Source organism: Hylobates moloch, unplaced genomic scaffold, assembly GCF_009828535.3.
Source record: "Hylobates moloch isolate HMO894 unplaced genomic scaffold, HMol_V3 SCAFFOLD_12, whole genome shotgun sequence".
NCBI classification, from domain to species: Eukaryota; Metazoa; Chordata; class Mammalia; order Primates; family Hylobatidae; genus Hylobates; species Hylobates moloch.
Window position 1 is genome coordinate 104,338,527 of NW_026652287.1, and position 13,365 is coordinate 104,351,891.

At 46.7% G+C, this 13,365-nt stretch overlaps 1 protein-coding gene across 2 annotated transcripts; it reads left to right on the plus strand.

The window, feature by feature from the left end:
* The first annotated feature begins 1,180 nt into the window (after positions 1–1,180).
* ZNF304 (zinc finger protein 304) lies at positions 1,181–9,871 on the plus strand. 2 transcript variants are annotated; one of them, XM_032171313.3, is made up of 3 exons: positions 1,181–1,624; positions 3,642–3,768; positions 5,949–9,871. In XM_032171313.3, the coding sequence occupies exons 1-3, from the start codon at positions 1,592–1,594 to the stop codon at positions 7,766–7,768; spliced, it is 1,980 nt and encodes a 659-aa protein (XP_032027204.1). In that variant the 5' UTR covers positions 1,181–1,591; the 3' UTR covers positions 7,769–9,871. The 2 variants fall into 2 exon arrangements, with proteins under 2 accessions (XP_032027204.1, XP_032027207.1); XM_032171316.3 differs by having other exon boundaries at positions 1,208–3,506.
* Positions 9,872–13,365: the final 3,494 nt, after the last annotated feature.

A 13,365-nucleotide genomic window follows, 5' to 3' on the forward strand; every position in this document is an offset into this window, starting at 1 on the left:
AAAATTATAACCACCCAGATTTGAAGGCGGGGCATTGGATCACCTGAGGTCAGATTTGAGCCAGCCTGCAAGAGAAACCCCATCTCTATAAAATACAATGTAACTATTACCTATGATGCTACTTGATGAGTGAGGGAATAATTGTACTTTTTTTTTTTTTTTTTTTTTTTTTCAAAATCACCACCTGAAAAGGTGGATCTTTGATTTATCTTCCTAAAGCAGTGTATGTGAGAACCTTGTGTTGAGGAAGACTGATAACAGCTTGTATGTATTTAGCACGATGTGCCAGGCCCGGCGTTAAGTACTTTTTACCTCACTTCCCATATTCCTAATGAGGCTGGTTGTAGTATTTTTCATCTTACTGATTTTGTTTTTTCTTGGCTAATGACTTTTAAAGACCTTCAGTTCTTGAACTTCAGCTAGGGTCCCATCCCCAGAGTTTATCAGACGGTATAGGTTGGGTCCACGAATTTACAGTTTTTTTAAGTTCACAGTGAAGCTGATGCTGTAAAACTACATATCAAATTGGGAATCAATGAATTGGAAGAGGCTCATGTTTTCGTCATGTTACATGTAAGTTCCTCCTTCGCTTTTCGCCATGAATAAAAGTTCCCTGTGGCCTCACCAGAAGCAGATACCGGCACCATGCTTCCTGTACAGCCAGCAGAAAGGTAGCTAATTACATCTCTTTTCTTTATATGTTAGAAAAATTAGAAGGACATTCAATGTTTTACAAAAAGGCCCACAAACGAAATACTGACATTGTTCAATTTATCAATACGTTTCAATCCCCAAATCTGAGAGAGGTGAAGCAGGTTTCCCAGGGCCTCAGAAGCAGGAGGATTAAAGAATGCGTCCCTTGCTGGCGACTTCAGTGGCGTGGCATTGTCCCAGGTGGCCATGGAAATCAAGGTGCATACCCTTTAAAAGCAGCTGTGGCCTCCGAGACACCGTTTTCCCAGTCTTTCCTCCCCCTCCCTGCGCGACGCCTCTTGGCGGACATCCGGGAGAACCCGAAAAGCGCTCGTTGCCTGGTTGGATGCAGGGTACAAACTACATTACCCAGAAATCTGTGCCCAGTTCATTGTTAGCCGGCGTGCAGCCAATGACAGCCCACAAACTGGGCGTTTCCTGCTGCTCTGGGCTGCAGGGGCGAGACTTCTGGCGTCGCCGTCGTGACGTATTTTTCCTATTCCCGGTCAGTGCATTCTGGTTGTGAAGGCTGAGTCCTAGAGATCGAGTCGGCTTTCTACTCGGCTCTCTCGGAACCTAGCAAAGAAAGACAGTGAAGACTGCAGGACCTCCCTCCACGCTTTTGTTACAATCCATGACCCCTGTCGTGGGACGGGCGGCCCCTCGCGGAGGTGTCTGCCGGGGCTGGGTTCTTACCGAGGCCTCCACACACGCCCTCTTGTCCTTGTCTCCCCCATAGGCAGCCGCCTTAGTCTTGTGAGCGTTTTTACACCGGGTAGACTGAGACTTGGAGTGCTACACTCAGCCCGAGGGCGTCCAGCGCGGTGGATGCGTGGGGTTTCGGCTGAGCCCACAGGGCACAGCCTGTCCATCCCCTTCTCACGTTCACCCGCTTCTCATGGCAGCGGCGGTGCTGATGGACCGGGTTCAGGTGAGTGGGGGCATCCCTCAAACGCACACCGGCCTGGTTGGTGTGTCCTGGGATGTTCGCCCTCATCGCGCACTTCAGGGTGGTCACTCCGTCGCATTATGTGGAGGGGTTCCGCTCCCCTTATCAATGGCATAAGGTGTGGAACGGACTCGAAGGCGCAGGGGCAGTTCTTACAAATGCATGCATGGAGATGAGAATGAGTTTGGAGAGTTCCGGGAACTCTCTGTGCCTGGTGAGAACAGGGACTAGGGGGTCAGAGGCAGGCCTGGAATGGCCGCCCGAGGAGCTGGTCCTCTCTTCTAAGGGTGCTGGGAGTCATGCAAGGTTTGGTACAGAGAAGGGAGGTCCTCCGACGCAGTTCTTAAAAGGCTCCCTCTGGCTGCAGAGTGGCTAGACTGGGGAGCATAGGGTAGACGGGGAGATCAAGATGAAGTCTACTGAAATAGTCCAGGTGAGCGTTGATGGTGTGGGTCAGAGTGGTGGCAGCAGAAGTTAGAGAATGTATGGGTTTTGTATGTATTTTATAAGTAAGGCTGACCAGATTCTCTGATGAGACATAGTGATGATATCCTGGGATTCTTCACATGACTCTCTTCACTTGAGACAGAGGGCAGTGAATGGAGGTCATTTCTAGCTTAGTGTCCTGAATCCAGGCCATGAGTTGTATGGAGTTATGTGGAGAAGTCCCCACCTGGCGACCAATGGGATGAGTACTGGAAAAGTATATCAGACCCAGGAACAGGTACGCTCAAATGCTTGTAGGATTGATTGGGAGCGCTCAGGGAATCTCAGGTCTTAATTACCTTTGTTGGAAACAGGTATCAGAGGAAGGAGTGAGGCAGGAATGGCTGGCCGAGGCATCCTGAGTATGGTAAAAGTCGTGGGAGATTTGGAGCAGAGGAGGGAGATGATCTGACTCGGATTTTAGCACGCTTTTTCTGGCTTTCAGGCTGAGAACAGACTGTGAGCATGAGGGAAGAGCTACTGCAGTAGTGTTGATGGTGTCTGGTCTAGAGGTGTGGCTGTGGAGGTGAGAGAAGTTGGTGAATTTTCTGTTTTTTAAGTAGGGTGGTTGGATTTTTTTATGCAAAGGGTGAATGAGAGAAGAGAGTCATGGATGACCCTAAGGTTGGTTTGTTTTTGCTATAGCTGGTAAAATTATGGAAATGCCATCAACTGAGATGGAGAAATTGGCAGCAGGTATGATTTTTAGTGGTTGTATCAGGAGTTAGGCTTTGATCATGTTTAGGTTAAGAGGTCTCAGTCGACATCTTAGTTGAGGCCTCAAGAAAACACACAGGTTTTTAGTTCTGGAGAAGAGTTCTGTTGAAGAAGTTGAAAAAAATGGTGGCCAGTGTGTGGAGTGGGATGGGGTATCTTCAAGTCATGGTGGTAATGCTGTTATTCAGTAAGAAAGTTGAAACTGGAGACTGAGAGAAAACTGGGTCTGTTGCTTAGGCACCTGGGCGGCAGTGGTGCATAGTGTGAAGACGCAAGCACTTCCTGGACACTGCATGCAGAGTGACATGGGGGATGAGGGATGTCATGGAGGTGCATATGGCATGGGCCAGTGGTGGCGGGGATCCCAGATGTGAGAAAGGTGTAGTCCTAAGAGTAATGTGCGTGTTGGGAGGAGTGTGAACTGGTGGCCTTAAGACTCTAGTATTGGCAGCTCATGGGAGAAGATGGAGCTGAAGTTTGGTTGTGTTTAGAGGCATCGTCTGGACACCAGGAGAACTGGTTGGTAGGAGAGTATTTGGGACCCTTCATGCCGCACCCAGAGTTGAGACAGCATCTGTCTGCACACTTGCCTGGTTCTGCTCTGGGCTGGACACAGTGGTGACAGCGACATGAGGAGAGAGCAGACGCTAGTGGTGCCAAGGTCTGTTATCTCCTCTTAGTTGGGAGGCTGGGGAGGCGAGGGACTAGAGGGTGGGTGTGTGAGTGTGTAGACTGGGGAGGAGGGGGTTCTGGGGAGAGACTCTGACTGTGGACTCAGCTGTACTCATCATGGCAGAGTTGTGTGACCTTCGAGGATGTGTTCGTGTACTTCTCTCGGGAGGAGTGGGAGCTCCTTGAGGAGGCACAGAGATTCCTGTACCGTGATGTGATGCTGGAGAACTTTGCACTTGTGGCTACACTAGGTAAGTCTGTGTTTTAGTTATCTAATGCTACATGGCAAATTATCCCAAAGCTTAGTAACTTCAAACAATAAAAATTAATTATCTCTCCAGTTTCAGTGCATTGGGAATCTGGTTAGAGCGTTTTTTGTTGTTTATTATTTTGAGGTTTTTTGTTGTTGTTGTTGTTGTTGTTGTTTTTCAGACAGAGTCTCACTCTGTCACCCAGGCTACAGTGCAGTGTTGTGATCATGGTTCATTGCAGCCTCAAATTCTTGGGCTCAAGTGATCCCCCCAACTCAGCCTCCTGAGTAGCTGGGACTATAGGTGCATGCCACCACGCCTGGCTATTTTACTTTTTGTAGAGATAAGGTCTTGCTACGTTGCCCAGGCTGGTCTAGAGCTCCTGACCTCAAGCGATCCTTCCTCCTTGGCCTCCCAAAGTGCTGGGATTACAGGCTTGAGCCAGTGTGCCCAGCCTGATCACACCTTCTTATGCAGATGCTTTTGGCTCTCATGAAGTTTTAATCAAGCTCTCAGCCAGTGCTGTGGTCTTACCTGAGAAGAATCCACTTACAAGCTCACTCACATTGCTTTTTGCAAGATTTAGTTTCTTGCGGCTTGTTGGACTGTGAGCATTGTTCCTTGCTGGCTGTTGGTCAAAGTCCTCCCTCAGCTGGCCTTTCTGTAGTGTACCTTATAACATGGAAGCTAACTTCTCTTTGAGCAAGTGACCAAAAGAATGTTCAAGATGGAAGCCCAGGATTGTAACCTAATCTTGAAAGTGTCATTTGATTATTTTTGCCATATTCTATTCCTTGGAAATAAGTAAGTCCATCCAGCTTACAATCAAGTGAGGAGGCTTACACAGGGGCAAGAGTACCAAGAGGTAGGGATCACTGGGACCATGTCAGAGGCTGTGTTCCACAGGCCTTTACACCCACTCCGGTGTCCTTGGTGGAGTTTGAGTCTTCCTCTCTTCCCCATGGGCCACTCTTTCTGTCCATCCAGATCCATGACTCTTCTCCTTTCCTTCTTTGTTTCCCAGAGTAGGTGCTGTGGGTTCTAGGGCTGGCCGTGTTCAGTGTTTCTGCCTTCACTGGGTAATCTGAACATCTGTTGCCCTAGAGCTTTGCAGGAAAAGGTTAGGATTCAGGGGTTTTTCAGTCTGCTAAGCAGATTCTACACAGCTCAGGTGCTCACTGCCTGAGTCGGTGTCATGATCTTTACACCTCTTTGTCCTAGGTTCTGCCCTCATCCTCTGGCTGACATTTCCTGGGGCCTGACTGTGCCAAGAATTTCAGGAGCTGACACAATCACTTCTTGTGTTGATTACAGGGCTGTCCTGGTACATCCGCCTTGGAGAGTATTTTTTCTAAACATTCTATTTTCTCTGTGGAGTGGGTCTACCTGCGCCACTCACCTGCCCTTTGTTTGCGTTACAGCTTTCATTTTCTCAGTCCCGTGCAGTTGCGCAGTTGGAGGGGGCCGATAGCCTTGGGTGCCTGACAGGGCAGACATCACTGCAGCCACAGTAAAGGAGACCTGCAGAGGGCATGGCCCTGCTGAATGGGAGCTGGAAGAGGGTGTCTGTTATGGTTGGATTCAAATCGAATCTTCAACTTGTTTTGTGTTTGTCAGTGCTTTGTTGCCAAGGCCCATAGTGATTCTTCACATCTACTTTTCTTTCCTCGTTCTTGGCACTTTTCCCATTTGTCATTACTCACCTGTCTTCCATCTTTTGGGTGTTTTCCCACTTTTCTGGCCTCCATGTTTCACTTGCTATCTTCAACACTAGCTTACTTTAATGTGTCATGAGTTGTGCACATTAAATAGTCCGTGAGAACGAGCTACTTATTTGGAGTCAGATTTTCACGGGCACGGACATACCCATCTGCACAGAGCTCACCTGACAGCAGCCGCCAAGGCCCTGCTGAAACTCTCTTGCAGAGGAATCAGGTAGAGGCTTCACCTCTACTCCCTATCCTGTATGCCATTGTTTTTAGGTCTTTACCTCATAGTTAGGGTTCCTCCATTCTGTGAGGCCCTATACTGACAACCAGCCCTTCTTCACACTGATCCTGGCCCTGCTGTCCTGCCAACAAGCCAGTGGACTCGTATTGGTGTTAGACACACATTTGTGATGGGGCTGCTGCCTCCCACCAAAGTCAGCATGCACTTCACCAGCACTTTTTTGCTTTCAGGTTTTTGGTGTGAAGCAGAAAATGAGGCACCTTCTGAGCAGAGCGTTTCTGTAGAAGGAGTGTCACAGGTCAGGACTACTGAGCCAGGTCTCTTCCAGAAAGCACACCCATGTGAGATGTGTGACCCACTCTTGAAAGACATTTTGCACCTGGCCGAACACCAGGGATCACACCTTACACAGAAACTGTGCACACGTGGGCTGTGTAGGAGAAGATTCTCATTCAGTGCAAACTTTTACCAGCACCAGAAGCAACATAATGGAGAGAATTGCTTCAGAGGGGATGATGGAGGGGCCTCATTTGTGAAGAGCTGTACAGTCCGCATGTTAGGGAGATCCTTTATGTGCAGGGAGGAAGGGATGGACTTACCAGCTGGCTCTGGCCTTTTCCAGCACCAGACCACTTACAATAGGGTGAGTCCATGCAGAAGGACTGAATGCGTGGAGTCTTTCCCACACAGCTCCAGTCTCAGGCAACACCAAGGAGACTATGATGGACAGATGCTTTTCAGTTGCGGTGATGAAGGGAATGCCTTCCTGGACACCTTTACTCTTCTTGACAGCCAGATAACTCATGCTGAGGTAAGACCCTTTAGATGCCTACCATGTGGAAATGTGTTCAAGGAGAAATCAGCTCTTATTAATCACAGAAAAATCCACAGTGGAGAAACATCTCATGTGTGTAAGGAGTGTGGAAAAGCCTTCATTCACTTGCACCACCTAAAAATGCACCAGAAATTTCACACTGGAAAAAGACATTATACATGCAGCGAATGTGGGAAGGCCTTCAGCCGCAAGGACACACTTGTTCAGCACCAGAGAGTTCACACTGGAGAAAGATCTTATGACTGCAGTGAATGTGGAAAAGCCTACAGCAGAAGCTCCCACCTTGTTCAGCACCAGAGAATTCACACAGGAGAAAGGCCTTATAAGTGCAACGAATGTGGGAAAGCCTTTAGCCGTAAAGACACACTTGTTCAGCACCAGAGATTTCATACTGGAGAAAGGCCTTATGAGTGCAGTGAATGTGGAAAATTCTTTAGCCAAAGCTCCCACCTTATTGAGCATTGGAGAATTCATACCGGGGCAAGGCCTTATGAATGCATAGAATGTGGAAAATTCTTTAGCCATAACTCTAGCCTCATTAAACATCGGAGAGTCCACACAGGAGCAAGGTCCTACGTATGCAGCAAATGTGGGAAGGCCTTTGGCTGCAAAGACACACTTGTTCAGCACCAGATAATTCACACTGGAGCAAGACCTTATGAGTGCAGTGAATGTGGGAAGGCCTTCAGCCGTAAAGACACACTTGTGCAACACCAAAAAATCCACACTGGAGAAAGGCCTTATGAGTGTGGTGAATGTGGCAAATTCTTTAGCCACAGCTCCAACCTTATTGTACACCAGAGAATTCACACTGGAGCAAAGCCTTATGAGTGCAATGAATGTGGGAAATGCTTTAGCCACAACTCCAGCCTCATTCTGCACCAGAGAGTTCACACAGGAGCAAGGCCTTATGTGTGCAGTGAATGTGGGAAGGCTTACATTAGTAGCTCCCACCTTGTTCAACACAAGAAAGTTCACACTGGAGCAAGACCTTATGAGTGCAGTGAATGTGGGAAATTCTTTAGCCGCAACTCTGGCCTCATTCTGCACCAGAGGGTTCACACTGGAGAAAAGCCTTATGTATGCAATGAATGTGGGAAAGCCTACAGCAGAAGCTCCCATCTTGTTCGTCACCAGAAAGCTCACACTGGAGAAAGAGCTCATGAGTGCAACAGTTTTGGTGACCCTTTAGCTGCATCTCTTAAACTTGTTTAACACCAGAAAATTCACACAAGAGAAAGGCCTTATGAATGCAGAAAATATGTCATCTTGTTCATCCTCATAGGACTCACACCAGAGCAATGCTCTGTGAGTACCCTTTGTGAGAGAACCATCAGCTAGCAGATGAGCACTGTATATTCATTCCACCCTGGGGACATTCCTGATAAGCACCACATATGTGGGAGGCTTTCATGAGGCATGTTGCACTTTGTAACTGTCTAGAGCTCTTGATGGAATTATATCACTGCCAGTGCCTGTGGCGGAAGCCATCTTATTGCTACCAGCTGTGTGTGTCAATCACTCCATTTTGCTCAGGGAAGGCAGACTTCTGTGCTTTCTTTCCTGTTCCCTACAGGTAATCATGAATATTTTCAAGGACTTCCCCCACCCCACTTCACCCCCTACCACTGAGAGTCCTCATCTTTTCCCTCATGATTAGGTTCTGAGCAAACATGAGCTAGCTCTCGCCAAAAGGACCTGAGCTAGGGTCTGCTGGGATTTCCTGACACGATTTTCCATCTTCATGGACAATGTTAACTGTAAACGTGATAGCTGTGACTTACTTGTCTTACTGCCAAATCGCCCAAATTTGGAACTGCTTGTCCCATGCTGCTCTGGTTTATACAGTGATAAAGGCCTATTGTGGCAGCCTTTACTCTTGGGGATTTTGTTACTGTGTAGAGTGGATTGAGAAAAGAATTGGGTTCTGTCATGAAGGGAGTAGCACCTTTTGTGGGCACCACTTTTATGTGCCTCAGAGGGGACCAAAGGATGGCAGAAAACAGTTCTCAGTCTAGTTCGACCTAATTTACACCATTGCCCTAGGCTTGCTAGGAAAGACTGAAAAAATTTTTGTGCCTAACTTTGTGGCCTGGCTGCCAGGATTTCCTGTGAGCCCAGTGAGGAGGGCATAGTTAGTGTGAAAATCTCCTGTGCTTCTGGAAGCAACGTAAGTTGGGTCCCTTAACTGTCACGTACTCCCCAGCACTGTTGAGGGATTGCTGTCTTCTGTACCTGTACAGGATCAAGTCCTTGATACCCAGAATCCCATAGGCAAGTAACATTGACTGTAAGACCTGTATAGGGCAATGTGAAAATCATGCTTGCTACAGAAACACTGAGATAATGGAGTGGGGATGACTGTGGCAAACAAAAGGAGATTCGAACATTCTAGAGGGGCATCCACAAATCTCGGTGCAGTTATGATGGTGTGGGATGGGAGTGCATAGAAATTCTCAGGACCTTCAGACATCTGTATCTCCTGTGGCCAAGGCCACTGTCAGAGGAAATAATCTAAATGTTTGTGGATTCCTGTGTCTCCCTGGGCAGTTGACCTGCACAGACAGGAACCTCAGCAGTGACAGAAGAGAGATCCAGGGATGGGTCTTCTCTGACCCAGCCAGCATTCCTAGTGACTGAGGTGGATGTGGACATCATTGCTTACCAATTTTTACCAACATTGAGGCAGGGCTCACTCTCCTAAATTGTAGGGAGAGGAATATGGTAGAGCCAAAATAGTTGACAGATCTAACTTTCCTAGTGGAACAGTATATATAGATTTTAATGAGGAACATTTATTTAACAGCTTTATGGAGGTATGATTAACATGCAATAAACTGGAAATATGTAAAGTGTAAAATGTGCTATGTTTCAGCATGTGTGTACACCTGTGAAACCACCACAGTCAAGATACCCAACACAACAAAAGATTGTCCCTTTATAATCCTCAATCTTTCCTCATCTTGTTTTCCACAATTCACAAGCAACAGCAAGCATTTTCTATAATTTTATAAATGAAACCATATGGTGTGTACTTTTTAGGGGGTGGGGCTCTGGCTTTTTCAGTAAACATAACTATTTTAAGGTTAATCCATTATCTTGTTGCATGAGTCAATTGTTTGCTCATTTGTATTGCTGAGTAGTATTTCATTGTATACCACAATTTTTCTTTGTCAACTTAATTGTTACGGATGTTTGGGTAACTTTCAGTTTTTGGCTATTACAAATAAACCTCTTAAGATTTGTGTGCAAATTATGGCTGAATGATATTCTATTCTATAAATATACCTCAGTTTCTTTATCCATTTACTTATTGAAGGACGGTTGCTTTCAAGTTTTAGCAGTTATGAATAAACCTACTACATATTTGTGTAGTTTTTCTGTGGAGATATTTTCAACTCATTTGGATACGTGCCAAGGAGTGCAATTTTCTATGTCATGTAGTATGTTTAGTCTTGTAAGAAACTGCCAAGCTGTCTTCCAAAGCGGCTGTACCATTTATTTTATTTTATTTTATTTATATATATTTTTTGAGACAGAGTCTCGCTCTGTCGCCCAGGCTGGAGTGCAGTGGCATGATCTTGGTTCACTGCAACCTCCACGTATTTTAGTAGACACGGGTTTTTACCATGTTGGCCAGGCTGGTCTCAAACTCCTGACCTCAAGTGATCACTCTCCTCGGCCTCCCAAAGTGCTGGGATAACGGGGGTGAGCCACTGCAACGGGCCGTGGCTGTACCATTTTTGCATCCAACTAACAATGAATGAACATTCCTCTTGCATCTCATCCTAATCAGCATTTGGCATTTTCAGTATTTTGGATTTTAAAATGCCATTCAAATAGGTGTGTAGTGGTATGCCATTGTTGCTTTAATTTGCAATTCCCTAATAACACACAATGAGTATCTTTTTTAAAGGCAGGGTTGTTTTGTTTTGTTTTGTTTTGAAATGGAGTCTTGCTCTGTCACCCAGGCTGGAGTACAGTGGCATGATCTCGGCTCACTGCAACCTCCACCTCCCAGGTTCAAGCGATTCTCCCACCTTAGCCTCCCAAGTAGCTGGGACTACAGGCACCCGCCACCATGCCTGGCTAATTTTTGTATTTTTAGTGGAAATGGGGTTTCACCATGTTGGCCAGGCTAGTTTCAAACCCCTGACCTCAGGTGATCTGTCTGCCTTGGCCTCCCAAGGTGCTGGGATTACAGGTGTGAGTCACCACGCCCAGCCTGGCTGGAGTTTTGTTTTTATATGAGTTTCACACACACCTGAGTAAGTGGCTTGCAGACAGAGAAGTTAACAACTTTGGCTGTTAGCTTGAACCTGTGATTTATGAATACCAAAAAGACAAATACAGAATCTAAGGAAACACATAACAGTCCTGTATACACACAGCAGCTGGCAGCCCTATTCCCGGTGTGTCCCATGTACCTACCATTGACCTGAAACCCAGTTCATATGTGCTCACTGAACATTTTGTAGAGCAGTAAATACACATCATCACACAGATTCCCTACTCATTTATATTTTTATTTTTTGAGACAGAGCCTTGCACTGTCACCCAGGCTGGAGTGCAGTGGCGCAATCTCTGCTCACTGCAACTTCCGCCTCCTGGGTTCAAGCGATTCTCCTGCCTGAGCCTCCTGAGTAGCTGGGATTACAGGCACCCGCCACCACGCCCAGCTAATTTTTGTATTTTTAGTAGAGACGGGGTTTCACTATGTTGTCCAGGCTGGTCTTGAACTCCTGACCTCGTGATCTGCCCACCTCAGCCTCCCAAATTCCTGGGATTACAGGGGTGAGCCACCTCATCCGGCCTTCCTTTTATTTTTTGACAAGTGTTTCCATTTGTTATCTCTATTTATCCCTCCAAACAGTTAATAAGCGATGTTTTCAAGTATGAAAAAAGAAATACATATAGGAGACAGAAGCATAATGTGTCCAAGGTTCCAGCACAGCCAGTCTCAACTTCATTCTTTGACTTCTCAGACTCTTGCTAAAACTCTACTGTAACCTTGCTTTTTTCCCTCTTCACATGTCACAGATAGATTTCTGTAGGACTATTTCTGCCACTATTTTTGAAATAACATAATCATTGTTAGTCCAAACTGCACCATCCTGTAAGCCCCCTGCCATTTCACAGACCTTGGTCAGAGTGAAGCATTCCACGGAGGGAGGGCCTTGAGAAACATCCTGCCCAGCTGCCTGACTTTCTTATCACATCCTGCTGGGAAAAGGTCCAAGGGAGATCACTATCACATCCTGCCAGAAAAAAGGCCAAACTGCCTCAGGAACATCTTATGCACATCCTTTGGCCGGGCGCAGTGGCTCACGCCTGTAATCTCAGCAATTTGGGAGGCCGAGGCGGGCGGATCACCTGAGGTCAGGAGTTCCAGACTGGCCTGACCAACATGGTGAAACCCTGTCGCTACTAAAAATACAAAAAAATTAGCCGGGCGTGGTGGCACGCGCCTGTAAAGCCAGCTACTCAGGAGGGTGAAGCAGAAGACTCTCTTAAACTCCGGGAGGCGGAGGTTGCAGTGGGCCGAGATCACGCCACTGCACTCAAGCCTGGGCGACAAGAGCGAGACTCCTCAAAAAACAAACAAAAAACAAAAAAAACCCACCATCCTCCTGGGCAGCAAACCATACCCTCCCGCCGCGCCCCCTCCTCCCTACCCCTGACCCCTCTCACCCAGGCCTATAATTGCCCCAGCCTGTAAGCAGTGGTGGGTTCTGGCACTAAGCTAGTTCTCCCCATCACAGGTCTTGTGCTGGACATAAAACCTGCATTGCTGTAGAGCTGCCAACTCTCTGCCTTTCCTTAACCCTCGCCTTCCCTTCAAAACCTAACAATTATTATTAATAGATTTCTGTAATTTTCACAAGTATTTTCACAGATAATTCCAATTCCCTGTAAAATGATAACTCACTTCTCAGGAAGGAGATAAGATCATGAAAGTTCACAGTTTTTATTGGGGATAATACGTTCCCTATGTACATACACTCCAACTATGGAATGGCACAAAATGTGCTGTCAGGAAATGGCATGTATCAGTCACTCTCATTTTCAGATAGGATTGAGACTTTTAAAATAAATGTAAAATATTTCAGACATGAAGTAATAAGTATTATTAGAATAAAAGCATTGCACTCTTGGTAGGAAAACAATCACTGACTCTACAGACAGTAACGATGTTTTCTCTTGGATCCAGAGGCACAGCTTCACCCTTTCAATCTACGTCGATACCTCCTGTCATCTTTTGTGCAAATTCCCAGCCATGTAGTCTTTCTTTGTTCTCTTGGACCAACCATATTGAAGCTTAATAAATAGAAGTCAAAGCTTAACTGTATGTGTATTTGAAAAGCAACATATGACTGAGAGGCATCAGTAGAGACAGAGTGCCTTTATGGTATGGTGTGTCCCTTTGGAGGTGTAGCCGTTGAGAACTTGCTGTGCTTCACAATCCGATATCATAGGTCCCTCACATTTCTGTGAGTATCCTAGATCTTACTTCAAGAAAATCTGGTTATGTGGCCTTTAAGAGCAACCCAAGCCCCGTCCTGTCCGTGGAGTCCGGCCCTCCGTTTACCAGCTTCCCTGACGGTGCCACTGAGCCTCTATCCGCCATATAAGGACTGACCAACGCTCTAAGGCAAGTCCAGAAGCGGTGTCGAAACTTCATAACCCAGAAGACACTGCGGTTCTCGGCAGCGCGACTGACCCAATGAAGGTGCGGGAAGGAACGTTTGCGTGCGTGCGTGCGTGCGTGCGCCCGCATCGTAGGAGGGCGGGACTTCCGGCGTCCTCCTGCG